The sequence below is a fragment of the Bison bison genome, unplaced genomic scaffold (assembly GCF_000754665.1).
Source record: "Bison bison bison isolate TAMUID 2011002044 unplaced genomic scaffold, Bison_UMD1.0 scf7180017864352, whole genome shotgun sequence".
Lineage (NCBI taxonomy): Eukaryota > Metazoa > Chordata > Mammalia > Artiodactyla > Bovidae > Bison > Bison bison.
The window spans coordinates 2,487,473-2,512,578 of record NW_011494924.1 but is presented as its reverse complement, the minus strand read 5'-3'; the positions used below and the strand labels follow the sequence as shown (position 1 = coordinate 2,512,578).

At 42.3% G+C, this 25,106-nt stretch overlaps 1 protein-coding gene across 3 annotated transcripts in view; it reads right to left on the bottom strand.

The window, feature by feature from the left end:
* The window catches only part of PHF20 (PHD finger protein 20), a 129,241-nt gene extending 104,406 nt beyond the window's left edge, over nucleotides 1-24,835 (bottom strand). For 2 of the 3 annotated variants that reach the window (XM_010854918.1, XM_010854920.1), the window contains exons 1-2: nucleotides 24,741-24,835; nucleotides 4,563-4,677 (exon numbers count right to left, since the gene is read on the bottom strand). In XM_010854918.1, the coding sequence (XP_010853220.1) occupies nucleotides 4,563-4,645 (83 nt within the window). In that variant the 5' untranslated portion in view covers nucleotides 4,646-4,677; nucleotides 24,741-24,835. Of the gene's footprint in view, nucleotides 1-4,562; nucleotides 4,678-18,648; nucleotides 18,787-24,740 lie in introns of all 3 variants that reach the window. The other variant, XM_010854919.1, reaches the window with a different exon arrangement.
* Between the last annotated feature and the right edge of the window lie 271 nt (nucleotides 24,836-25,106).

Here is a 25,106-nt window from a genome sequence, read left to right as displayed (position 1 = left end):
TACTGTACATAAAACAGATAAGCCACAGGATTTACTGTTTAGTACAATGAACTTTTGTATCTTGTCACAACCTATAATGGAATATAATTTAAAAAAACTGAATCACTATTGTGAACAAACCATGCTACAATTAAAAAAACTTTTTTTCTCTCAAGCTTAAGATGTAAGCAATCAAAACAACCTAGGAAAATGTTTTCCTAAAATCATCTGAAACTCAGCTCACAAATTTTATTGAGCATCTATTATATGCCAGGTTCAATTTTGAGGCAATGGAAATATATTAGAGAACAGAACAGATAGCCCACCTGGTGGCTGCCTTGAAAATACACGCTTCACATCCTTAGCAAGTGCTAATAACTGACCCCAGCTATAGCAGCTTGACACTCATCACCACCTCCGTTCCATCGCCACACTTCCCTGGGGCTGTCCCCAGCCAATGGCTGAGTGAGCAGGGATATATGGAGACGAGACTCTTTCGACAGCACCTCTGGCTTGAGGATTCAGCATCTCCGTTGCCAAAACCTTCTGAGTACTGTACGGCATTCTAGGACTTCCTATCATCTTCCTTTCTCCTTTCCAGGGATCAGACTCACAAGACAGTCCATAGCTCTCTCAGTCTCTTCACCTCACTCCCCATTTCTCCCACTTACAGTTTCCAAATAAATCAACTGCACTGTTTCTCAGAAACCAGTCCTAACACCCTATTCCTTACTGAGTTAGCATTCTAGTGAGGAAGACAGTAAACAAAATAATCAAATCCAATAAGTATAGACTAGCAAAGGTGTAGCACGAGAGAAGTCTTTGAAGTACTCTGTTTCCTGTTAGTTCTGATGCTTACAAGAATCCATACATGAGTTAAAACTCATAGGCATATACACCAAAAAAAGGGAAATTTTACTGTATGCACATAAAAAATTTTTAATGTAAAAATATAATTATACTGTAAGAGTATTGAGAAGGAACTCATATTATTTAATTTAGAGTCCTATTTAATTTGTAACAAATTAAATATAATTTATCCTGGGGGGAAGGGTACATAATTTTTTTTATATATTTATTTGGCCATGCCAGGTCTTAGTTGTAACATGTGAGCTCTTGGTTGTGGCATATGGGATCTAATTCCCTGACCAGGGAACGCACCTGGGCCCTCTGCATTGGGAGCTCAGAATCTTAACCACTGGACCACCAGGAAAGTCCCCATAATTTTTTTAAATGTCAGGAAAATCTTAAATTTCACTCAGATTTTTTTAATACCAGTATTGTAACTTTGAAACTATTTTGTGTGTAACACAGAATAAAAGAAATGGGTTAATATATCAGTGTGATTAGAAACAAAGACTTTTAATAAAAAAAGGCAAAATTTTAAAAATTACAAAATGTTCCATTTAAATTAGAAATATAAAAATGAACTCACAGGGACTTCCCTGGTGGTCCAGTGGTTAAGACTCTGTGCTCCCAATGCAGGGGGCATGGGTTTGACTGGTCTGGGAACCAAGATTCCGCATGCCACGTGGTGTGGCCAAAAAATAAAAATGAACTCATAATGTTTCAAAACAACTATTTCTTAGCTCCAACCACTAAAAAAAGTCTTAAAAGCAATGACATTCTAGCAGCAATAAACAAACCCAGTGCCCAACTTAGAACTTAAGTTCTAAGTACCACTTCTAACTAAAAGAAACCAGGTCTCCTTGGAGAAATGGACAGGGTCTTGGGAGCAGGACAGGTGAAATAAACCTGGGGCTTCTAGTAATACCAGAAAATAAGGAATACTCAACGACTGACAGGAGTGTGTCAAAAGATCAAAGAAGCTCGTTTAAACAGCCTGTCACCGACCAAGTTTGGGAAAATTTTAGCACAAAAGAAAATAATGAATGTAACCGACTACAACAGTATGCTGAATAATCTCAGTCCTTAGTGATCTTTAAAAAGGAATAAAGAAAAAAAATACTCTTCTTACAAAAGAACATCAGCTGTAACAATAAAACACTGCGTGAGAGAGGTGAAAAAATCACTCTTCTTCCACTGTGGTATAATAACTGATTGAGGTAAGGATTATTGACGGATGCTAAAAATCATTAGGTAAATGGTATAGGGAAACACTTAAGATATATTCCAAAGCACCAAACAAGTTATTTAGTACAGGGAAAAATACAGTTTTAAGATGGTGAGAAAGGGCAGTCATTATTTTATCAAGTGATACACTGGAACAGAGAGTGGGATGACATAGCTTTATGTGTCCCCTGATGGGATGCGATATGAAACACACAGCATTACCATTCAACCATTCTGCAACACGATGTTTAACCTGAAGTCTAAACCTAACTTCTAGTTTACAGGAAATAGAGAATACAAGAAACAACTTAAACTCGCCATGAGAAAACAATGTGACCAACTCAGAATGTGGAATATTCTACAAAATAAATGTTGCTTAAAAATAATGCCATGAAAGGCAAAGAATAGGGGAGGGAAGAAGGATTATCATGGAATAAAAGTAACTAAAGAGACATAAATCTGAATAGGTTCTGGATGTTAGATATTAGCAATTATTGCTAATTGCTAACTATTACAATTAGTTACATTACAGTAAGTATATAAAGTATGTTGGGTAAATATATTAACAATTGGTGAATACAGGTGGAAGGCATAGTGTTCATTGTACTATTCTCTGAACTTTTGATTATGTTTAAAATCTTTTCATAATAAAAAGCTGAAACTCAGGGCTTCCCTGGTGATCCAGTGGTTAAAACTCTGCAATTTCCAGTAAAACTGAAAATGTATTTAATCATATTACTTCACAAATTCACTGGAGTAGGGCTTCTCAGACTGACTGCAGTACATTGTAAAATCAGTAGATTGTAAAATCAAATTAATGGTTCACAACCAGCAGTTTTGTGTGTATAATATTAGGAAACAGAGTATATTGCATGTATTAAGGTTAAGGACTGTTTCACAAAAGTTTTGCTTCTTTTAAATTTATATTGTGTATACGGCAAGTACTACACTGGCTTTCTTTAAAATATTTCTTATACTAGATTATGGTCAAAAAAGTTTGAAAGCCATTACCCAAGAAATATTCATGCACATGTGTACAAAGAGATATTATAGAAATGTTCAGGGTAGCACTGTGGATAAAGTGAAGAACTGGAATCTAAATGTCCATCAGTAGGAGACTAAATAAACAAAACTCTATACAGAAATGAGGACAAATACCTATACCAATACGGGTAAATCACAAAAACATGAAATACAGAAAAGAAACAAACAATATGAGAACACTTACATGAATTTTTTAAAAACACCCAAAGTGATGCTAACTAGTATTAGTTATGGATACATACACTAAAAACGTAAAACACGGGAAGGACAGCACTAACTGCAGGATGCTGGCTGCCTCTAAGGAAGGCAGGAGCGGAACTGAATTGGAAAGGGCATAAAAGATACTACCATTATACCAGGAACATTTCATGTCCTTTATTTTTGTAAATATAAATAAAACAAAAGTGTTAAAATTCAGTAATTCTGAGTGACAAGTACACAGATTATCTTATGGTTAGCTGTACTTTTGAACTTTTTCAATATTTTAATTTTTTCTCCAAATCTAAAAAGAATTCTTTCTCTTGATTAAGCTGCCTTAAAAATTACTGAGGGGAACCAAAAAAGGGAAATAATTACAGAAACAAGCAGGTGTTCAAAGGGTCTAATTCTTATATCAAATCTCCCAGCCCCAAAAGGCAGCAGAGACATATACTACCCCATTTCCCCTGCTTCTCTTCCCATCTTCTTCTTCTAAACACCAGGTGCTGGTCAGCCTGTCTATTTTGACACTCAAAAGCACTACAGTCTTCCTTATGAAAACTCACAGAAAAGTGTGAATTTTGAAATCCTCACTTTCACTTTAAGCATAAACAAAAGACTAAACTCTAGGAAATCCTCAACCACCACCACCACTTTACAGTTTACAAGGCCTTTCCCCACACATCCTGTTATTTGATTTTCAGAAAAACTCTGTTGAGGTCGGTATTACTAATACCACATTTACATATGAAGCTGATGCTCAGAGTGGCTAATTACCAACCAGAAGTCACGAGTCAATGACAAAGTTGGAACTACAACCTCTCAGTTTCTGAACCTAATCATCCCTACAATGTGATGACTAAGTTTCAACCATACAACAACACACCCAGAAAACAGGAGGGGTTGTTTGCAACACACAAACTGCTCCGATCTACCCCCCTTTTCTTCATTCTTCCATCTCTGATCTTTCAGACAGGCAGCCAAGAATAAGTTGCCACTAATAACTCTTCCCTTCCCTATAGCCACTTCCTGCTTCTTCTTCCCATAGCTCCTCCAAATGAACAGGCAGAAAAGGGAAACACATATAACTAGATAGTTCCCTCAACACAGGGATCCCAGCACCAAAGAGAAAGATATTACCACAGCTCTAGATTTAAGAGTCAGGGAGCAGGAACACACTACAGAAAAGCCTAGGCTACCCCTCTTTACCAGTGCTGACTAATGTCCTTTACTGAAGGGATTTAATTAACAGAAAAATGTAAAAGTACCAGTTTTTTAATCGGTCCCGGGCTTCCAACTGGGCTCCCACTTCAAAGCTGATTCCTCGTCTGTTAGGTGGATGCTTTGTCATTTTCAGTCATCAACGGGGCTGCTTTTATTCTCCTGAAAAAGCCAATTAAATATTTATGAAACTTAGGCAAAGTCTGCCCAGAGTAGAGTATCACTTACTACACATAAAAGACAAACAGGCATTATTCAAAACCCAAAGCTCCAGGAAACCGCGTCAGCACCCTGCTTACTCCTGCCCTCATCCTAGCCCAGGTGTGCCCTCCGCTGGGCCCTCCTCCTCCACACAGCATCTTGTATCCCTGGAACTGGAAGGAGTGCTCAGTTGCTCCAGTCATGTCCAACTCTTGGCGACCCCACGGACTGCAGCCCCCAGGCTCCTGTGTCCACGGGATAATACAGGCAAGAGTACTGGAGTAGGTTGCCGTGCCCTCCTCCAGGGGATCTTCCTGACCCAGGGATGGAACCTGTGTCTCTTACATCTTCTGCATTGGCAGGCAGGTTCTTTTCCTCTAGCGCCACCTGAGAAGCCCCCAACACTGCTTACCAAGGATTCACCTTGGTAATGAGGGGGTGAGGGGGACTCCTCAGAACACCAAAGAAAAAGTCACACAGAAGTAAATTTAATCATTTGCTGAAGACAAATGATAACAAACATCTGCTGAGAGACTAGAAAAACAGTCCTCAAGACCAAAAGACACAATTCCTGGCCTCCTGAAGCCTCCAGTCTACTGGGGGTGGGGGGTGGAAATGTAGCCAGTAGAACAAATGACTTAACTGCAAACTGCAACTGCTATGAATTTTAAGTGCTACAAAGAAGGAAGGAAACAAAAGCTGAACTCCGATTTCTGGTCCTTTACTTTTGGAAGGCTGGACAAGAAATGTCTATTTATTCATTCTTTGTTCTATTTTATTTTCTGCTTCTTCTTGAGTAAATTCTGACAAACTGGGATTGGTGATCATCGTCCATATGAGTAAAATTGATCTTTAGGGGCTAGTGGTGGTTTTGCTGGAGATGTAGCCACTCTGAGCCCTTGGGGCGCTTGAGCAGGCCACCTCCATATAGCAAGGCCAAACCCCAGGAAATTCTCTCCCACTGGACTTTGGATCCCAACAGCCTACACTGCCCGAGCAATGCCAGAGCACTGTCAGGGCAATATCTGCCTCATATCACAAGGGCAATCTTTGCAATAGATGAACGAGGAGTAATCACAGAAGTGGGTCCTCATATCTAATGTGTACATACCATCACATTTTCTTCCAATATATTACATGAAAAAGCAGAATGTAAAATTATATCCCTCTAAACTCACAGTAAAACTCATGTGCATTAAAAAAAAAAAAAGACTGGAAAAAAAAAAAAACAGGTTGTAAGTGATCTCTCCCTCTTAAACAGCTTCCTAAATTTACAATTTTTCACACTGGAAATTTCTCATGAGGAAAAAAAGATGTACAGGGTGAGCTATCCATTATATTAAACAACTCATTCCAAAGGGCTGATATTGGGGAACACATAAAGCAAATATCAGACTAAGAACAGTTGACAGTTTCAACTGAAAAGCTATGTCAAACAAGAGTATTTGGATGATATGGACCCTAGGAAAGGGCACGTCAGAGGTCTGACTAGCTATATACTTCACTCTCCAGGAAAGTGAGATATCAAACCTAACGTAAGTAAAAAGTCTTCATTTTGACTTGCCTGAAAAAGCACCTCAAATTATATTTTTGACTTCATGCATACCAAGTAATATTCAGATTGATAGTTTTGCCTCTCAGATTCTATGAAAAGATGATGGGGCACAAGAAGAAAGAGTGGCGCTGAGAACTCACCAGAGCAGCTAGTATTTATTAGACTTCATGCAGGGAGACAGTTCCCTTTTAGAGATGGCAGAAATGTAATAGGATTAAATTCTTGGCCTTTAATCCTCAACCCCACCCCTTATTATCAGAATGAATTTGGGTGAATTACTTAACCCCTCAGAATTTGTTTCCTCTCCCTAAAATGGGGATGGTGATACCAGGTACCCATCTCCAGGCAGTGGGTGTGAAGACTAAATGAGATAATCCATTTAAGGAATGCTATAAGGACTACAGAGTTAGCAGCTACTTATAATCCTATTATCACATAAGAAGAAATTTGGTTTAAAGTAATTGGGCTAAGGTTATGGTGCTAAGTGACCAGCCCCAGAACAAAAGCCCAGGTCTGCTTGATTTCTGAATTAATTCTTTTACCACACAGCTTCCCTAAGGGGCCCTTCCATTAAAATACAGGAGTGTGGGAGCAAGGCAGTGAATGAAAATGAGCAAATTATTCTTAATGGCTCAAGAAAACCAATTCCTCTTGAGGCGGAATTGTTGAAGGTCTTCCTTATCATGAACTGAAACAGGTTTCATTGTAACTCTGACCCATTTATTTGAAGCTCCACTCTGATATCAGTCAGAACAAGACTAAGGACTAATCTGACTTTTATGTCCTGTGCCCAAATCCCTCCACTCCTCTGGAATGGCAGAGTTTGTTTTTAAATTTCACATTAATTTATTCAACAAATCATTAGTGAGCACTGTCAGAAAGGCACTGTGCTGGAAATCAGGCCTCAGAAATCCAACTCAGCCCAGCTGCTGTCCACCCAGGAAGACAAACACAAACATGAGAAGCGATGAAGGAGCTCTAACAAAGGGCAAAGGGAGGGACGACCATCTCAAAGTCTCAATTTAACTTGACAACATCTACTAAAAAAAAATAAAAAATAGTTCAAGACAGAAGTAGGAATAAAGAAGATTACATAAGCTTTTACTTCTTACATTTAAACACACATTTTTCTCAAGCTGCAAGAGGGCTAAGATTCTGTAGCTTTTAACTTATGCATTCTTCAGGGCCTTATATTTTTTTCTTCCAAAAAGTTCTAGCTCCAAAATAGGAAGAGGAAATATGTTCAATAAAGACATCCAGGAAAACTATGAGAAAAAAAATCTGATGCAATCTGTACTCATATATGGTTCCATTTTAAAGACCCTGGCAGGACTTCAAACTACTCCTTTACATTCAAATTTCCCTACAGGGAATTCCCTGGTGGTCCAGTGGCTAGGGGTCATGGGTTCAATCCCTGGGGGGAACTAAGTTGCCATGCAGCAAAGTCAAAAAAAATTTTTTTAATTAAAAATAAAATAAAAAACCAAATTACCCTACAAAGTGTGCTCACTGCTCCACAGGAGACAAGAGAGCCTAGTTTATTTCCTTAAATACAGTATTTGCAGTCAATGCCCCTGAATCAATGATAATGAAAGCTTTAAATGTATACTGTGTAATACAGTTTAAATGGCACTTTCACAAACAACAAACTTGGAGAAAATAACTTCAACACATAAGACCAAAGGGCTAACTTACTTTATTAACAAGGAATGCATATAAACCAAGAACAAAAGAGCCAAACAACTCACTTAAAAATGAACAAAATGCAAGAACTGGCAGATTCCCAGGTAGGGAAGCGAGAGGCTTGTGGGGAAGGGGGGCAGGAATAATACAAAGATCTAATAAGCATATGATTATATTATCCTTATCCACATAACATCATCCTAAACTAAAGGAAATACAGATCAAAGTAACAACTTTTCACTCTTCAGGCTAATAATTTCAACATAAAATACTCAGTGCTTTCAGGGATGAGGAAAAATTATGCTTATACTCCGTTGGTGAAGCATAAATTGGAAAATCTTATCTAGAGGCAACTTGGCACTATCTACAAATATGCAAATACCTGCAACCCAACAGACCCATAGCCAGCGAAATCCTACAGATACAGCCCCCAAAGTCTGCCAAATTACCTGTGAGGATGAACAATAAATGTCTGCAATTAAAATGACCATCAAAAGAGGCCCACTTAAATGAATTATGGCCATCTATACAACAGAATGTGGTACAGCTATTAAAAGGTAAAATGGTAAGCTGTAGATGCTGATATGAAGCCATCTGCAAGATACACTGTCAAGTAAAAAAAGCATGGTGTAGAGGCAGGTATACAGTATGACCCCTTTAATACAAATAAACATATAAACAGGCATATCTATTATATGCATACTCTATGCATGTTTCTTCCCTCTAAGAAGGAACAAAATAACTGTTCAGTAGTTCCCTTAATGAAAGGAATAGAGCAAAAAAATTTAACTTCTCATTTTTTAACTTTATTGTTTGAATTTTCTAACCTTAAGAATATCTACTACTGTGGGTAAGAATCCCTTAGAAGAAATGGAGTGGCCCTCAAAGTCAACAAGAGTCTGAAATATAGTATTTGGGTGCAGTCTCAAAAATGACAGAATGATCCCATTCAATATCACAGTAATCCAAATCTATGCCCCAACTACTAATGCCAAAGAAGCTGAACAGTTCTATGAAGACCTACAAGACCTTCTACAACTAACACCAAAAAAAGACATCATTTTCATCATAGGGGATTGGAATGCAAAAGTAGGAAGTCAAAAGATACCTGGAGTAACAGGCAAAATTTGACCTTGAAGTACAAAATGAAGCAGGCAAGGGCTAACAGAGTTTTGCCAAGAGAACGCACAGGTCATAACAAACACCCTCTTCCAACAACACAAGAGATGACTCTACACACGGACATTACCAGATGGGCAATAGTAAAAGCAAATAGATTATATTTTTTGCAGTCAAAGATAGAGAAACTACACAGTCAGCAAAAACAAAACCAGGAGCTGATTGTGGCTCATATCATGAACTTCTTTTTGGAAAATTCAGAATTAAATTGAAGAAAGTAGGGAAAACCACAAGACCATTCAGGTATGACCTAAATCAAATCCCTTATGATTATACAGTGGAAGTGACAAATAGATTCAAGGGATTAGATCTGATAAAGTGCCTGAAGAACTATGGACAGAGGTTCGTGACATTGTACAGGAGGCAGTGATCAAAACCATCCCCAAGAAAAAGAAGTGCAAAAAGGCAAAATGGTTGTCCGAGGAGGCCTTACAAATAGCTGAGAAAAGAAGAGAAGCGAAAGGCAAAGGAGAAAAGGAAAGATATAACCTTCTGAATCCAGAGTTCCAAAGTATAGCAAGAAGAGATAAGAAAGCCTTCCTGAGTGATCAATGCAAAGAAATAGAGGAAAACAATAGAATGGGAAAGACTAGAGATCTCTTTAAGAAGATTAGAGATATCAATGGAACATTTCATGCAAACATGGTCACAATAAAGGACAGAAACGGTATGGACCTAACAGAAGCAGAAGATATTAAGAAGAGGTGGCAAGAATACACAGAAGAACTATACAAAAAAGACCTTAATGACCCAGATAACCACAATGGTGTGATCACTCACCTAGAGCCAGACATTCTGGAGTCTGAAGTCAGGTGGGCCTTAGGAAGCATCACTACGAACAAAGCTAGTGGAGGTGATGGAATTCTAGTTGAGCTATTTCAAATCCTAAAAGATGATGCTGTAGAAGTGCTATAATCAATATGCCAGCAAATTTGGAAAACTCAGCAGTGGCCACAGGACTGGAAAAGGTCAGTTTTCATTCCAATCCCAAAGAAGGGCAATGCCGAAGAATGTTCAAACTACCCCACAATTGCACTCATCTCACACACTAGCAAAGTAATGCTCAAAATTCTCCAAGCTAGGCTTCAACAGTACGTGAACCGAGAACTTCCAGATGTTCATGCTAGATTTATAGAAAAGGCAGAGGAAACATCAAATTGCCAACATCCGTTGGAAAACAGAAAAAGCAAGAGAGTTCCAGAAAAATATCTACCTCTGCTTTACTGACTACAGCAAAGACTTTGACCGTGTAGATCACAACAAACTGTGGAAAATTCAAGAGTTGGGAACACCAGACCACTTTACCAGCCTCCTGAGAAATCTGTATGCAAGTCAAGAAACAACAGTTAGAACTGGATATGGAAAAACAGACTGGTTCCAAATTGGGAAAGGAGTACCTCAAGGCTGTATACCATTACCTGTTTAACTTATATGCAGAGTACATCATGCAAAATGCCAGGCTGGATGAAGCACAAGCTAGAATCAAGATTGCCGGGAGAAATATCAATAACCTCAGATATGCAGATGACACCCTTATGGCAGAAAGTGAAGAGGAACTAAAAAGCCTCTTGATGAAAGTAAAAGAGGAGAGTGAAAAAGTTGGCTTAAAGCTCAACATTCAGAAAACTAAGCTCATGGCATCTGGTCCCATCACTTCATGGGAAATAGATGGGGAAACAATGGAAAGAGTGAGACTTCATTTTCTTGGACTCCAAAATCAGTGCAGGTGGTGATGGCAGCCATGAAATTAAAAGACGCTCGCTCCTTGGAAGAAAAGCTATGATAAAGCTAGAAATCATATTAAAAAGCAGAGACATTAGTTTGCCAACAAAGGTCCGTCTAGTCAAAGCTATGGTTTTCCAGGAGTCATGTATGGATGTGAGAGTTGGACCATAAAGAAAGCTGAGTGCTGAAGAATTGATGCTTTTGAACTGTGATGTTGGAGGAGACTCTTGAGAGTCCCTTGAATTGCAAGATCAAACCAGTCCATCCTAAAGGAAATCAGTCCTGAATATTCATTAGAAGGACTGAGGCTGAAGCTGAACCTCCAATACTTTGGGCACCTGATGTGAAGAAGATTCACTGGAAAAGACCCTGATGTTGGGAAAGATTGAAGGCGGGAGGTAAAGGGAATGACAGAAGATGAGATTGTTGGGTGGCATCACCGACTCGATGGTCGTGAGTTTGAGCAGGCTCCGGGAGTTGGTGATGGACAGGGAAGCCTGGCGTGCTGCAGTCCATGAGTCGGACATGCCTGAGCCACTGAACTGAACTGAAGAATGTACTTCTTGGGCTTCCCTGATGGCTCAGTGGTAAAGAATCCGCCTGCCAATGCAGGAAACATGAGTTTGATTCCTGGTCCAGGAAGATCCTACATGCCTAAGAGCAACCTACCCTGTGCACAAGTACTGAGCCTGTGCTCTGGAGTCCTGGAATGGCACCCACTGACCCCCACGCACCCTGGAGCTCATGCTCTGCAACAAGAGAAGCCATCGTAATGAGAAACCTGCACCCTGCAACCAGACACTAGCCCCAGCTCACAACTAGAGTTGTAGCAATGAAGACCCAGCACAGCCTAAGACTAGTTAATTAATTAATTAATTTAATTATTTTTTAAAAAAGAAAGAATGCGTATCTTGGGACTTCCCTGGTGGCCCAGTGGTTAAGACTCTCCTCTTCCACAGCAGGGGAAATGTGTTAGATCCCTGGTCAGGGAATTAAGCTCCTGTACGTCATGCGGTGTGGAGGAAAAATAAAAAAGATCTGCAAAGCCCCTGTATGTCTAGCAGAAAGTAGGTGTTCAAAAAACAATAGCAGAATTTTCTGAATTCATAATATATTTATAGTTAATGTACTGACATGGACTCTGGATTTTATTTTGGGAGAGGTTTAAGAGTACTGTAGCCATGGTAACTGGAGGCCCTGCCCTCAGCAACCCTAATGTGCTGGAGAGAAGAGACTAAGGACTTAAAATAACAATGAATTTGTGATAGGTGGGCAGGGAACAAGACCTTTCAACGAGTTGGCTCTCATCAGGGTTAAGAGAAAATAAACTCTGAAAAGACTGGCAACCTCCAGAAACTACAGAATGGGCTTTACAATAACCTAACAGTGCTTACACTAGGCTTGCAATTCAATCTCCATTAAAGAATGATGGTTCCTTTTAAAGTTAATGTACCCCTCACACCAGCCGAAATGGCTATCATCAAAAAATCCACAAACAGTAAATGTTGGAGAGGGTGTGGAGAGAAAGGAATCCTCCTACACTGTTTGTGGGAATGTAAACTGGTTCAGCCACTAGGGAGAACAGTATGGAGATTCCTTAAAAAATTAAAAACAGACCTACCATATGACCCTGCAATCCCACTCTTGGGCACGCATCCAGAGAAAAGCATGGTCTGAAGACACATGCACCCCAGTGTTCAGTGGGGCACTGTTCACAATAGCCAGGACATGGAAGCAACCTAAATGTCCATCGACAGAGGAATGGATAAGAAGATGTGATATTATAATAACATATAATATTATTCAGCCATTAAAAAAAAGAAGAAATAACGCCATTTGCAGCAACACGGGCGGACCTACAGACTGTCATACTAAGTCAGACAAAGAGGGACAGCTATCCTGTGACATCCCTTATATGTGGGATCTAAACATAAATGATACAAATGAACTTCTTTATAAAACAGAGACAGATTCACAGGCTTAGAGAAAGAACTTATGGCTGCTGAGGTGAGGGATGGGGGGAAGGGATAGTTGGGGAGTTTGGGATCAACATATACCCACTGCTGTATTTAAAATGGATAAACAACAAGGCCCTACTGTACAGCACAGGGAGCTCGGCTCATGTTCTGTGGCAGCCTGGTGGGAGAGGGGTTTGAGGGAGAATGGGTACATATATGTGTGTGGCTGACATTCCTGCCCGCCCCCCACCGCCAACTACCTGGAACTATCATGACATCGTTAACCTGCTATCCTCCAGTGCAAAATAAAAAGGTTACAAATATATAAAAAACAAAACAAGAAAAAAATAAACTTAATGTAACCCCCTTTCAAACTGAAGGACACTTCAAGCACAAGAGCAGCTTAAATCTTTATGCCTCCTTCATTCAGTATTTTCTGAGAGCCGGCTCTGTGCCAGGGCCCCGAGATAGACAGCAAGAGGACGGGACACCCCCGGCCCAGTTCTCCAGCAGGGAAGGCAGAAACAGGGTAACACATATGCAAATAAGATCATTTCTGGGAGGGTAAGTTCTGCAGTGGAAAACCCAATGAAACAACGTGAGCTAGCTGACGTGCCAGGATCCTTTAGATAAGGCTGTTAGAACTCTGAGGAGCTGAGGTCTGAGCAGAGATCTAAATGACAAGGAGAGAACTATGTGCAGATCTAGGGGAAAAGAGTTCTAGGCAGAGGGGAAGTCCTAGAGGCAAGATGTCTCAGCAGGAATGAGCTTCCCTCCAGTCCCCCACCGCCCTGAGCCTAGGAGGTGGAAACGCTGGCTGCAACCCTCAGCCCTGACTACAGTCCCAGAAGAGCACACACAGTATCAGCAGGTTCAGAGACAACTACAACTCTCAGGAGGAAGCTTCCAAGGGGGGCTCTTCTGAAGTTCTGTCTGGGAGAAAGGCCAGGCAGTGCTTACGGATGGGAGCAGTCAGGTTTCAGACTCAGATTCTGACCAATCCTGGCTCCACTCATTGCCTGCTAAGTGAAGACGAGAAAAATCACTGAGCCTCCCTGTTTGCCCTGCTATAAAAGGGGACTAATAACCCCTACCTCCTGGGGTTGTGAGGCTAAGCGAGCTAATGGTTGTCAAGTGCTCAGGACAGTACACACCAAATATTCAATATTGGTGATAAAATGGCTGTGTGATAGTAGTAGCACTAGCAAAAAGGATATCAAACACAAAGGATTACGGTCACTGTTATTATGCAACATTAACAAATAGTATTCAATATAACGAACATAAAAGAGCACATCTAGGGATTTCCCTGGCGGTCCAGGGGTTAAGAATCCACCTGCCAATGCAGGGGACACAGATTCGATCCCTGGTCTGGGAATTAAGATCCCACATGCAACTAAGCCCTTGTATCACAGCTACTGCCCTCAAGGTCTAGAGCCTAGGCTCCACAACAAGAGAAGCCACTGCAACCAGAAGTGCACGTACCAGAACTAGAGAGTAGCCCCACTGCTGCAACTAAAGAAGGCCCAGGAGCAGCAACGAAGACCCAGCACAGTCAAAAATAAATTAAAAAAAAATTTTTTTTTTAAAGAGCACATCCATAGTCCTAGAGGACTGACAAGTTGTTTCAAGTAGGGGCAAAGGCCCCTCCAACACTAATTTCTCAATGACACAGAGTCTAAAGCCAATCATTACCACTCCCTCAGGCTTGCCCAAATCACACTGAAGAATTGGATTAGCCTCTTTTACTTGAGAGGGTAGAGAAGGAAACAAGGGAAGAAGGGAGGAAAGGAAGGAGGAAGAAAGAAAAGAAGTAAGCTAAAAAAAATTCCCTTACCCTCTTCCCAGATACTTGAAATGCTTTCTCTAGAAGTCAAGTCTTTTTCTACCACAATTAAAATTCAGACAGACAACAAACACAGGTTGAGCTTACATCTTCTGAATTACTGAGAATGAACTGGTTAAATGAGGGGCTCTTCCCAGAAACAGTGGAAAGGAGCCCAGGCTTAACTCCAGAATATATTTGCTGAATGACTGACCTTTGGCACATTACTCAACCTCACTGAGCTAATCATCTTACCCTCACAAGTTCCTTCTTTTCTCCCCATCACAGTTTGAGGTCCCAAGACTGGCCAATGTGCCAAGCCAGGAACATGGGCATTGCCTTCACATCTCACTCTCAGTCACCATTTTGTCACACCTACTTCTAGGTTTCTCCCACTATCTAGTAGCTGCCCAGTTCAGGCGACAACTCTCCGGCTTCCCAGGTGGCACTAGTGGTAAAGAACTTGCCTGCCAAAGCAGAGAAGTGAGTTCCAATCCCTGGGTCAGAAAGATCCCCTGGAGGAGGCCATGGCAACCCACTCCAGTATTCTTGCTTGGGAAATCCCATGCACAGAGGAGCCTGGCAGGTTACAGTCTATAGGGTCACAAAGAGTCTCACACGACTGAAGCAGCTTAGCACACACAAACCCAACAACTCTTAGTGGAGCTCAAAACCTCCAGCCACATGCTCCCTGGATCCAAATCAATACTGTCTTATAAGCTGACTTCTGAGTGGTTACTTTATGATAGACACTATTCTAAGTGCTTTACATATACATCATCTCATTTAGTATCTACCTCATAGTTCTGTGATGAGAATTATTATTATTGTCATTTTAGAGTTGAAAAAACTAAGGTTCAGAAAGTAAGCTGCCCAAATGACAAACCTACCAAGTACTGGGGCAAGGAATTGAATGAATCCAGGTAATCTGACTAGTCAACTAACTTGGCTACTCTTCATCAGTGCTGCTGCTGCTGCTGCTGCTACTACACTAATATTTCTAAAGTATAAATCTGATCATAAGACACCTCTGTTTAAAACTTCAGGTTATATCTCAATTACATCTCAAAAAAAAAAAAAAAACTCAGTAGTTCCCCTACAGAACAGAGTTCAAACTACTCAGTGTAGCATCAAGGCCTCCAATGAGTTAGCAACTATGACCAAGTCAAACCAGGGGCTGTCAAAGATGGGAACTTAAAAGAAGTGGAGCAGACACTCAGCAGAGGGCCAACGGCACGTGGTGGTTATGAGCCAGAATTCTAAAGAGACTGCCTGGGTTTGACCCCCAGCTCCACCATTTTCCAGATAACCTTTCACAAGTCATTTCCTCTCTGAGCCTCAGGCTACTCATCTGTTAAATGGGGATCTTCCTATAAATCTTCCTATAGGTGCTGTGAAGATAAAAATTACTTAACACAGGGATTTCCCTGGTGGTCCAGTGGTTAAGAAACCCTGTTTCCAGGACAGGGGGCACACATTTGATCCCTAGTCAGGGAACTAAGATTCCACAGACCACATGATGCAGCCAAAAAAAAGCAAAAATTACTTATCACAGAGCCTGACACATGACAACCTCTCAAGGTTATTACTGCTCATGCCTCCCACACACCCAGACTCCCTGCAATGATGCTTCCTCTCTGCCAGGTCCTTCAGATAGGGCTCAGCCATCAGCACCTCCCCAAAGGGCTGCTGGGCCAGGGCCCAACCCATTATTCACCCATGGCAGCCTTGCCTGCTGCATGGATCACAACACAGCACTCTACTCTGAAACTGCCTGTGTCTGAGCCCATCTCTCCTCAGGCATTTAACTCCTCATAGGCACTCCCAGAGTCTAACAAGCAGCACTGTTACTTGGCAGTCAGATGCTTCTTTAATGAGATAACCTTAGTTTCCTCATTGACAAAATAGGAGGAAAGAAAAGAAAGAGATCAGTATCACCCATCTTGAGGGATATAGGAATTCAAGGAGACAATTCCATGGAGACTCTTTGAAAAGTGCTCTCCTCAGGTGAGTGTAGGAACTGGTGTTACTCCACGGCGGTAAGGCAAAGCACAGGGAACCAGGCACCTGAAGACAGGCCAGAATTTCGCCCCTGGAGCCTAAGAAAAGCTGTACTCTGTTTTCAGTCGCTGGGAGGGCTCTATAAATGGTGTCACGCAGCTCTGGAGTGGGTTTGTGTGGGTTCTTTTTAGGGAAGGGAATCTTTTTTAAAACATACCTGACTAAACTGTTTTTACAGAATTCCTTAATTGAGGTATCACTATATTACAAAGTAAAACAATTTGGAGATGGAGTCATTACCCATGGGACCTCCAAAGACATTTCCCTAAATTATAACCAATTCATTGTGCATGGGATTTTAAAGATAAATAAAAATTATTTAATAGTCAATATTCCTGGTCTTTGTTATTAATACCAGGAGATGGCTAACTTTTACTGAGTTTTTATCACATGCTAATCCATGAAAAAATGCTTTATTCCCAACAACGCAGAAAAGTTGACAGTATTATCCAATTTTTCAGAGAAGGGAAAACAGACTTAGAGCAAGTAACTTGCTCTTGGTCACCTGGCTAGGAGGAAGAGCTTGGATTTTAAAAGCAGGACCTACTCCAAAACCCACAGTATTTATACGGCATTTAAAAATAAGGCCTTGCAATAAAGCAGATGTGGTACATATCTACAATGGAATACTATTCAGCCATAAAAAAAAAGAATGAAATAATGCAGTGTGCAGCAAGATGGATGCAACTAGACATTATCATACTAAGTGAAGTTAGAAAGAAAAAGACGAATACTATATGACATCATTTATATGTGGAATCTGATATATGACACATGCATGCTCAGTCGCTTCAGTCATGCCCAACTTTTTGCAACCCCATGGACTGTAGCCCACCAGGCTCCTCTGTCCACAGGATTCTCCAGGGAAGAGTACCGGAGAGGGCTGCCATGTCCTCATCAATATAAGACACAAATGAACTTATTTACGAAACAGAAACAGACTCACAGACAGAGAAAACAGACTTGTGGTTGCCAAGGGGGTGGGAGGTGGAGGAAGGCAGGACTGGGAATTTGGAATTAGCAGATGTAAACTATTACACATAGGATGGATGAACAGCAAGGTCCTACTATATAGCACAGGGAACGGTATCCAATCTCCTGGGATGAACCATAATGGAAAAGAATATTAAAAAAAAAGAACGCATGTATACAAACAAGTCACTTTGCTGTACAATAAAGATTGGCACACTGCAAATCAACTATACTTCGATTTTTAAAAACTAAACTTTTTTTTAATAAGGGCTCTGAGGGAATTCTCCAGTGGTCCAGTGGTTAGGACTTGGCACTTTCATTCCTGGGGGCCCAGGTTAGATCTCTGGTGGGAACTAAGATCCTGCAAATACCATGGCCAAAATATTAAGGACTTTGAACAACAAGGTCCTACAGTATAGCACAGAGAACTATATTCAGTATGACATATTCAGTATACTCCTATGATACACCATAATGGAAAAGAATATTTTTAGAAGGATGTATATTTGTATAAATGAATCATTTTGCTGTACAGTAGAAATTAATACAATATTATAAATCAACTACATTTCAATTTAAAATATATACATGTTTTATAAAGGCCTTTGAGAAACCTGAACACTAATGATATTAAGGGATTGTTAAATTACTTTGTGTGAAAATAAACAAATTTTAAGTGTTCTCTCTTACAGAGAGTACTAACATAGTTACAGATGAAATATCAAGAAACAAAATCAATGAGAGGATTTTACAAACATTTTATAAAAGGAATAAAACAAATTAATGGTAACATATACTCAACTCTTCACAGCTCACCAAGTTTTAATAACCTTATAAATTAGATTTTCTTATTCCCATTTTACAGATTAGGAAATGAAGAGAAAGGGCAGCATTTACCAATATTTCTAATGATAAATGTGAGGCTAGTACAATACTTGAGAGAGAAAACAGGTCCAGATAGGTTAGTAACTTGCCATGCTGGAAGTCTGTCTCCAAGGACGCCACAGGGAAAGTCCCAAGAGGTTTGAGCCCCACGCCCACATGACATGGAGTTCCAAGAGCGTGGCAGATGCCTCCAAATTCTGGTTCTTCACCACCACATACCATGCAGCCTGGACATGAAAGGTGGCATCTTTAATTATCATGCCTTTCTGAATTGCATGATGCATAAATTTCATACAGGGCAGAGCACGACCGACTTCCTACCCATCAAAGCACTCTGGACAGCATTCACCACTCCATGAGACCAAGGGGCTGTCAAGCAGCCCAAACCAGCCATGCTCCAGAGTCTCAAGAAGGGGAGAAAGGCAGCCTCAGCTGAGAGAGTTTAGCTTCTACAATTAAGGGAAGTTTCCACGGTCAGGAACGGAATCTGAGATGAGGTGGTGAAGCCACATCTTCTCTCAGCAGTGCCTCAGGCCTGCGTTTCAGGCTGCCACCTGTTTGATGCTGTGACCAATGTGACTTATTCAAACCCTGAGGGAGAAAAGTAAGGCAGCTGTTGAGAGGAGGACATATGAGCACCAAACTTGAAGGCAAAGCAACCTGGGTCATTAGCCAAATGACCTTGGACAAATAAAGTACTTAATCTCAGTTTTCTTGTCTACTAGGTGAGAATAATAGATAAATTGTAAATGTTCAATAAGATCTAACAGAGTGCTCCAAAAACTAACTAAAATGCCCACATTTCCAGGCAAGGGTTCCATAACCTAGAAATCCCAGCACCTGTAGAAGCAAGGTAGATATGTCAATCCACCTAGCCACGCACCTTTTCCACACAAATAAAGAGACCTCATGAAAATCAGGTCTCTACTAGGACAAAGAGAACCAAAGACTCATCTAAGATGTCTGGGAGTCAGTCTTTAAAATCCTAGAATTATGTTCCTGACAAGGGATAAGCTCTTATCAAATATCTTAGTGTTAGCTGCTCAGTCGAGTCCAACCCTTTGCAACCCCATGGATTGTAGCCAGCCAGGTTCCTCTGTCCATGGAATTCTCCAGGCAAGAGTACTGGAGTGGGTAGCCATTCCCTTCTCCAGAGGATCCTCCCAACCCAGGGATTGAACCCGGCTGGGTCTCCTGAATTGCAGGCATATTCTTTACTGTCTGAACCACCAGGGAAGCCCCACTTTAAAACCCTTCCCCAGGCCCCTCTTCTTCCTCCTTCCCCTAAGTCCACTGATTCAGGCACCACCTCCCCTCTCATATTGATAAAACTGCCCTATTTTATGTTTGGTGACTCATACTCAGCTCCTAAAATTTTACATGATTTCTACAAGCTCATCTCTTCCATTATTTGGCCAAAGAAAACAAAGGACAGCTGGACACCTAACATGAGATCCAGCAAAGCTGTTACAGCATCATTACAAATCAAGGTTTCAATTTTCAACAGGTTACCCCAAGGTTAATCAACAACCTGTAAAAGGCAGTTGCTGAGATGAGTAAGAGAGAAACAAGACTTTCTCCAAGCTTACAACCTAACCAAGGAAGGTCTGACTAAGTACACATTTTGGTTTAAAGAAAATTTATTAAAAAAAAAAAAACTCATCAAGAAACAACTCCCCCTCCACTCATCATTTCCTAGAAAGATGAAGAAGGGGCATTAGGAGGTTATATACACCTCTGTCCCCCAATCTGGGAGACCTGAAGAGAGCTAAAAGCATGACATTTATTTTCCCCAAACTCCAGCCTAGGGCTAACTACCTGCTTCATTTTTAAATTTCATTCTATCGACTCTGCTAATTCAAAGCAAAAATGAAAGCTGGGGTGAGGAGGAGGGGAAGACATTTTTAAAATACACATCAGATAAGAGAACCTATAAATAAAGTTGTGTGTAAACTACAGACTCCCTCTTTGTGATTCAGGTTAGTAGCTAACACTGAATAGAGAAGTCTTCCCAAGAAGACTTCTTTGGGAAGCTTAGTTTCGAATGAACTAAAGCATGGAAATGGCAGAGACACTGAGGCAGAAGAATGCTGAAGTTGGGTTTGAGGACAAGCTAGCTGCCTTGGCTAGAGAGCTAGTGGCAGAAGTGACTCGGACATGGAAATGATTGGCAGCAAGCCCAACAGAGCATGTGAAGGAAATCAGATCTGCTATAACAAGCGCCCACAGGCACTGGGTTTCTAAGCAAGGTATGGACAAAGGCTCAGAGCACAGTAGACCTTGAGATAATCAGCCTGTTTTACAAATGGGGAGAATGAGGTCCAGTAGCACTAAGTGACTTGCCTGAGGTCTCACAGTGAGTGGAAGTGCTGGGACTAGAGCCAAATCAAGATCAAATTTGTTACTGAAGAGGATCTATCTAACACTCATGTGAGGGATAGGGGGGTGGGGGGAGGTGTGGAGAGGACAAAAATTCAGGTTTGTCCTGATTAGGGCCCAGAATAGGATTATAGCAGGGAAAGGCCACAACAAGTGATAGCCAGGGAAATAGGTACAGATGATCTGAAAGGAAAAGCCCACTAAGACTTAAGAGACAGATGTGGATACAAAAGGAGAGAGAGCATCGTAAGGTCATGATTCTCATCAAAGAATAAGGCCATATTCCCAGCACATTCACCTTGGTGAAGCTCCCACAGATACCCAAATCAAAGTGCAGGCACCTGCCTCTCCCAGGCCCATCTCTGGAACCCAGAAAACCCAGAAGGACTGATTGGTAATTCCAACACCTGCGACCCTGCTGACTTGGGTTATCTCAGACTCATTACCCATGGTAGGATGACAGATGAGGAACCAGAGACAAGCTGGCTGGTCACTATATGGGCTATGCAGTATTTACTAGAATGATTTTATGTCAAGAGTTATGATCAAGGGCTTCTTCTCTGGAGGTCCAGGAGTGGAGGACTCAGTGCCCTCACTGTCAAGGGCCTGGGTTCAATCCCTGGTCTGGGAACTAAGTTCCCACAAGCTATGCTGCATGCCAAACCCCCCACCCCACCCCCCCAAAAAAAGTTATGTTCACCTTTAAGCAAGAAATAGTTAAGCATTTAAATCTGACAAAATAAATAGGAATCAAACTCCTGGAGAAGTTCTGGCCATGATTTCAAAAGCTAAATGCTAGAACAACTATAACTGAATATAAACAGTAGTCCTCCAAAGAGGACTGTGGCCTTGTACAAACTTTAAGGGATACACATCTAGATAAAGAAAGAAAAATAATTCTCCAGAAAAATAATATCAACATCACTGGGGAATTAGAAAAGCAGATACATGGGCCCCACTCTAAACCCACTGGATTAGAATCAACATTTTAGCAAAACACTCCCCACCCTAGGTGATTTATTTGCACATTCAAGTTTGAGAAGCACTGGTGTAGAATACCTTAAGGGTGAACTACATATAGCAGTACATAGATAGAGTACCAATCAGGCAAATAAGATACAAAGTACCTCTTCACTTTCTGTACACCATATTTTATTAGGTACTGCTCAGATATAGACCTATAGTGTTTTTCAGTGAATCTGGTACTTACTAATGATCATATGATATAAATGTGGGATCTATTTCACTTCCTGAAATAACACAGCTCCAGGGTTTTCATGCACATGAAATATAAAAAAGCTTAGTTCTTCTGAAAATACAATAAAATTATTCATTTTATTCAAGTTCCAACACGAAGTTCAGCACACTTCACCACAAGCCCCATTAATTCCTACAGGTTCCTGGGAGTATCATTAAATCCCCCAGCATCACTGAGAAGCAGGTGCTTGGCAAACATCCAATCTTCAAATGAGATTCAGAAGGACGTGGTCCTGAAAATGCAGTATTTTTCTGCCTTGTCCTGCCAGGGTTGCTTCTCAGGCTCATACTCTCTCCCGCCCTGAGGCCTCATACAGCTGCACACTTAAGTACTTCCCCAAAAGGAGAAAGGTCAGAGGTGTCATTATCCCATAAGCACTTGAGATTCCAGCTGTGGAGAAATTAATCTGGTTCAGGTTCCGGTTGAGAAGCCCTGAGTAAGATCTGGAAAGACAGAGGGAAATACAAAAGAAAGAGCCTACTGAGAGGCTCTTAGGAGAGGACATTTGCAGATTTTAAGGTGGGGGTCGGGGGCAAGGTTTGGCAGATAAGTAAGAGGATCACAAGGAGAGATAAAGATCCATCTCCCACCTCTACTCCAGGAACAAAAAGAGTGACCAAGAGATTCCTCCAAAAGACGTCTTTTCTTGATAAAAGGAAGGAAAAGAGCCAATGAGGAAGCTTTAGGAGCTGGAAGCAAGACTAAGAATCTCTGGAGCGTTTTTTTGTTTTGTTTTGTCTTCCAATGAAGGGAAATAAAGCAAAGGAAAAAGCAGTATCCTTCTAACCAGAATCTTATAAGCAGCAGACCATCAGGATTAAGAGACCTGCGAATAACCAAAGAAATACAAGGGGGGATTCGTTTTCAGTTTAAATCCAGCGCTGGGGAGTCAGGCAGCCCTGGACTTGAGGCTACTTCCAGAGTAAGAGGAAGAAATGGGACTATCTTTACAGCCACCAGTAAGCAGAGCAGCGTGCAAAGGAAGAAAGGAATCAGAAAAATGCCCGGGGATAGAGCAAGCCAAGAGAAAGAGTTCCTGTTAGCAGAAAGATGAAAGATAAAGTAGACACATGAAAGACAACATACAGGCACCCCTTTGGGATGGGCGGGGAGATCCTCCCCCAGGGGGAGGGGACTTCAGGAGGAAAGACTATAGGAAGTGAGTACAGAGAAAAGGCCACAGAAGCATAGAAAGTGCCATGCTGAACAAAGATATTTATTCACCAGAGGAAGGCAGACGAAAGGTGCACTTACCTGACCGGGAGAGCACCTAAAGGAAAATGGGGCTCCGAAAAGGGAAGCTGAGGAAACAAAATCTGTCCGTTGGCTGCAAAGCTCAAGAACCAAGGACCACTGTCTGGAAATGAGCAAACTAAGAAAAAAGGTGTGCCCTCGCAGATTTAACAAACATCAGGACGGTGGCTGCACGCTGAGAACTGTGTAACCAAAAGTAGAGCGTGGGGGGTGGGGAGTGGGGGCAGGAAACACACACTGTCAGATGTGAAAATCTGGAAGTAAGGTGGTTCGATTCGGAAAACTCATGAAAAAGGGTGGAACCCCAAGGACAGAGTGATTGGGAAAAGCTGTGAATTCCCTGTGTAAAGACAAATACTTATCTTACAATTTCAGGATTTGGACTTCATTTCGGGTAGACTCTGGACACTGTGCTCTCCCAGATTTTGAAAGGCTGGGAAAAGGAATTGGCCCCTAAATCTAAGATATTCTGGAAAGCATTCTGCCAGATTTCAGGCCTGTAGAAGGGAAGTCTCCCCTGAATTTGTGGGAACATAAGTATCCCCAAAACTGGTCACTGGACCCCAGATTTGAAACTCGCTAAATGGGAAGAACCCTCAGATTTGAAAGGGGACGTTTATTCAGAGTGGAGACACGTAAAGGGAGTGTCCTCCCAATTTGGGGGTCGTCAGTCAGGGGGTACCATCCTCAGCTGGGGAAGCTTTGGAAATTAAGATAAAATCCCAGGGATGGAGTTTAAGAAAGAGGGTTGCACCGATCACATTTTCTAAAAACTACAGAGAAAGGGGACACTCCCATAGTCGGGGGCTTGAGAAAGGGGTGTGCTCCCCAGAACAGGATTAAAGAGGCTATAAAAGAAAACGCGTTCCCAAAGCACAAGGCAAGGGCAGGGGTTGTTGGTGGAGCTCTCGGGGGCCACACAAGCTCAGGATCCGACCCTAGCGCTTCCCCCCACCCGCAACACGGCCCGCTCCGCGCCCTGGGCCCGCACCCCGCGGCCCAACCTCCTCGGGCGGCGCTGATTGGCCTCAACCACCGTCACTCCCGCAGGCAACCCTGGGGATTGGGCGCCACTCGCACGCCCGCCACGCTCTCAACAGCGGTCCCCGGGCCTCCCTCAGGGCAGGGCAAGCGGGGCCAGGCGGGGAGCGGGGCCGGGCAGGGGACCGGAGCAGCGGTGGCGTCCGTCACCGTCCCCGCCTGCACGGCGCGCGCGCGCGCGGCGCGGGCCCGGCCCGACCCGGCCCCAGCCAGCCAGCTTCGCTTCGCCGCACCTCGCCGCGAGCTCACCTCACAGCCCCGCTCCGGCTGCGCCGCTCCAGGACCAACCGACAGAAGGACTCTGCGTGCTGCGCACCACGTGACCCCCGGGACGCGCCCAGCGTATCCCCCGCCCCCCACACACACGCACCATCGCCACCTCCGAGTGACGCAGCTCCTCAGCTGCCCCGCCCTCGGCCCCTCCCCACCCGATCACCGTGGCGACGGCTCCGGCGAGCCACGCCCACTGCCCTGACGCGCGGGAACCGGCCTGCGCCTGGATCCGGAGCACGAAGTCACTACTCACCCATAGCCACTGTGATCACACGAAGCCTGGGACTGGACCCCATCCGTCATCTGTTAGTTATGCCTCCTATATGCCCCTCGAAGCCTCCT